The sequence below is a fragment of the Halyomorpha halys genome, unplaced genomic scaffold (genome assembly GCF_000696795.3).
Source record: "Halyomorpha halys isolate HHAL.00 unplaced genomic scaffold, Hhal_1.1 Scaffold1420.1, whole genome shotgun sequence".
Classification (NCBI taxonomy): domain Eukaryota; kingdom Metazoa; phylum Arthropoda; class Insecta; order Hemiptera; family Pentatomidae; genus Halyomorpha; species Halyomorpha halys.
In genome coordinates this window covers 39,833-42,324 of record NW_027108211.1, presented here as the reverse complement: position 1 = coordinate 42,324, position 2,492 = coordinate 39,833, and the positions used below count along the sequence as shown (strand labels likewise).

The following is a 2,492-nucleotide window of genomic DNA, read 5'->3' as shown; positions in this document are numbered from 1 at the left end:
AGAAAATCTAAGAGAGCATCATTTAAAGTGGAGTAAATTTGCTAAGAATTAGGCCCTAATAGAGCCTGCTAAAAATGATGTATGTAACGTACTGAGAGATCAGTAGTTAGTGAATTTATTTTGAAAAATCTATATCTCAAAAACTATTTGACTTTCTATTGGCACTCAAATCAATGCTAGTTTAATAAGATATAAAGCAGTTTATGACGTTTACTTTGGTAGGAGTAGTAGTTTTCATGAACTTTGCTACAATTAAATTGATTTATTCTGTTAAATTTAATCTGCTGTTCGGACAAATTTTCATTTGCTAAATTTATATTCATATGAGTATATCATAAAAACTACTACCCCTACGAATATAAGTGTCATAAGCTATTTTAATGTAAGTTAAATTTCCTTTATTTTGAGTGTTGGTAGACATATGTGTGTCTTATGGATCTAGAGATATATTTTTTTTCAGAAATCCAACATTTTATACAAACAACTAGAAATCTAAACATAATTAACTATTTTGTAGTAAATATAACTAGAATTAATCTGAGCGCTGGCAGACATCTGTACGTTCAATGGTTTCTGAAATGAAGTTTTTCATAAATCAAACTTACTGTCCGAACAACTATAAATGAATTTACTTTAGCAAATATCCTGAAAACTACTATTCCTATTAATGTAAAGGTTATAAACTTCTTTATAGTCCATTAAACTAGCTTTAATTTGAGTGCTAATAGACATCTGTACATCATATAGTTCCTGAGATATAGATTTCTCAAAATAAATTAATTAACTACTAATCATTCAGTAGATTTTGAAAAACTTTTGCTTTTAAAAAAGCTATATCTTGAAAACTATTGGACGTAAATAGCTCTTTTAGGGCTAACAGTTCAGCAAATTTACTGTTCTTTAAAAGTAATGTTAAATAAAGTAATCGAAATCGGCGTGAAATAACTGCCTTTTTTCTCCTCTTGGGCTCTTGTACTAAGACCTCAATGTTCCACATGTAACCGATCTAACCCAAACGAGATATCAATCCTTCCATTATAAACTTTCTAACCACCCAAATCCACTAGTTTGGAGATGTTTTAAGCATACATTTCTTAATCCTTGCTTCCTCTTTCAATACTGACAATCCTCCTAGGCTCCCGAAAAGAGTATGGCTACGAGATCTTTTAATGTAAAAACGTTATTCGACCAATGGGTAGTTTCTCTACACGCCTGTATCACTCCATTACAAACTTACCTAAAATTTACTGAATGTATTGTTATGTACAGTTGTAAATTTCATTAAAGATATATATATTATATTTTCAGCAAAAATTACTAATTTAGAACTTGCCTAAAACGTTTTAGGTAAAATCACAATATGCCTAGACTAGTAGGATAGTTTTGGGATAATATAGTATTATATTTCATTATATGTATAGAAAGTATTAGACAAATATAAAATTCAATGCTTCTGCTTCTTCTTCGGAAGATTCCTTTTTGGGGTAACTTCAATTACTATGACGATACATCCCACCAAGACGCTGTCTTTGAAAAGCTGGTTGATTGCCTTATATTTGCCATACGGGAACGCGGGAATGGTGAATTCAGGAGAAGAGATGTTTGGAGAATACATTTCGTAAGTTCCCTGTAAAAAGTAATTTAGCATAAGATAGTTGTATACCAAGTGATATGGAGGAGGGATTTTGAAAAAAATATGGAAGTTAAAAAAAGACTAGTTATATTTTTATCTGATAGCTTTTTTACGAAATAATGATATTGAACTATGACAAATAAAATATATAAAATAAAATATTACATATTATAATATCGATGTTGGATATTAAAATATCAATATTTTCTATGGTAACATCTAATATTGATATTTTAATATCTAATATTTATTTTATATATTTCATTTGTCAGTTGTTATATATAATAATACTTTTATTTATATATAAGTACTTTTTATTTATTGATAAATATTACAATCTATCACACAGCTGTAGTAATAGTGATGAATGATCACATTCATTCTAAAATAAAATAAAATAAGAGAGATCGTCCACGTACATCTTGTTGAAAATTATGTCTTGGTAGAATAGAAGTATTATGGAGTCGAGAACGTCGTTAAGAACAATATAAAAGATATCAAAGGCAAGGCAGTTCCCCATCGCAAGTCCGCTAATCAGGTAGTAAAATTTATCATGAAAGGTCAGGTAACCAGAATTACAGAAAAGTTCTAAAGCTGAAAAAAAGGAGGTGAGGTTAAGCGTGGTATGAGATTGAATTATAATTCAGTTCTCCTCAACGTTATGAAGGGCTTTGTCAATGGGGATGTTAGTAACAAGGCTTTCGGCATCAAAGGAGGTAAAGATAAAGTTTTCAGGTATGTTGAAGGATTGTAATAGTTATTTATGGTAGAAGGAATCACGGATATCATAAAAGTTATTATGGCTGAGGATTTGAAGGGCAGGAAGAAGAAATTTACTGAGTATAGAAGAAGGAGCGTT

At 29.9% G+C, this 2,492-nt stretch overlaps 1 protein-coding gene across 1 annotated transcript in view; it reads right to left on the bottom strand.

Moving 5' to 3' along the window:
• Positions 1-1,365: 1,365 nt before the first annotated feature.
• CheA84a (Chemosensory protein A 84a) overlaps positions 1,366-2,492 on the bottom strand; it is an 8,558-nt gene continuing 7,431 nt past the window's right edge. Inside the window, exon 4 of the mRNA XM_067046591.1 lies at positions 1,366-1,627. Within this exon, the coding sequence (XP_066902692.1) occupies positions 1,445-1,627 (183 nt within the window). The 3' untranslated portion in view covers positions 1,366-1,444. The remainder of the gene's footprint in view (positions 1,628-2,492) is intronic.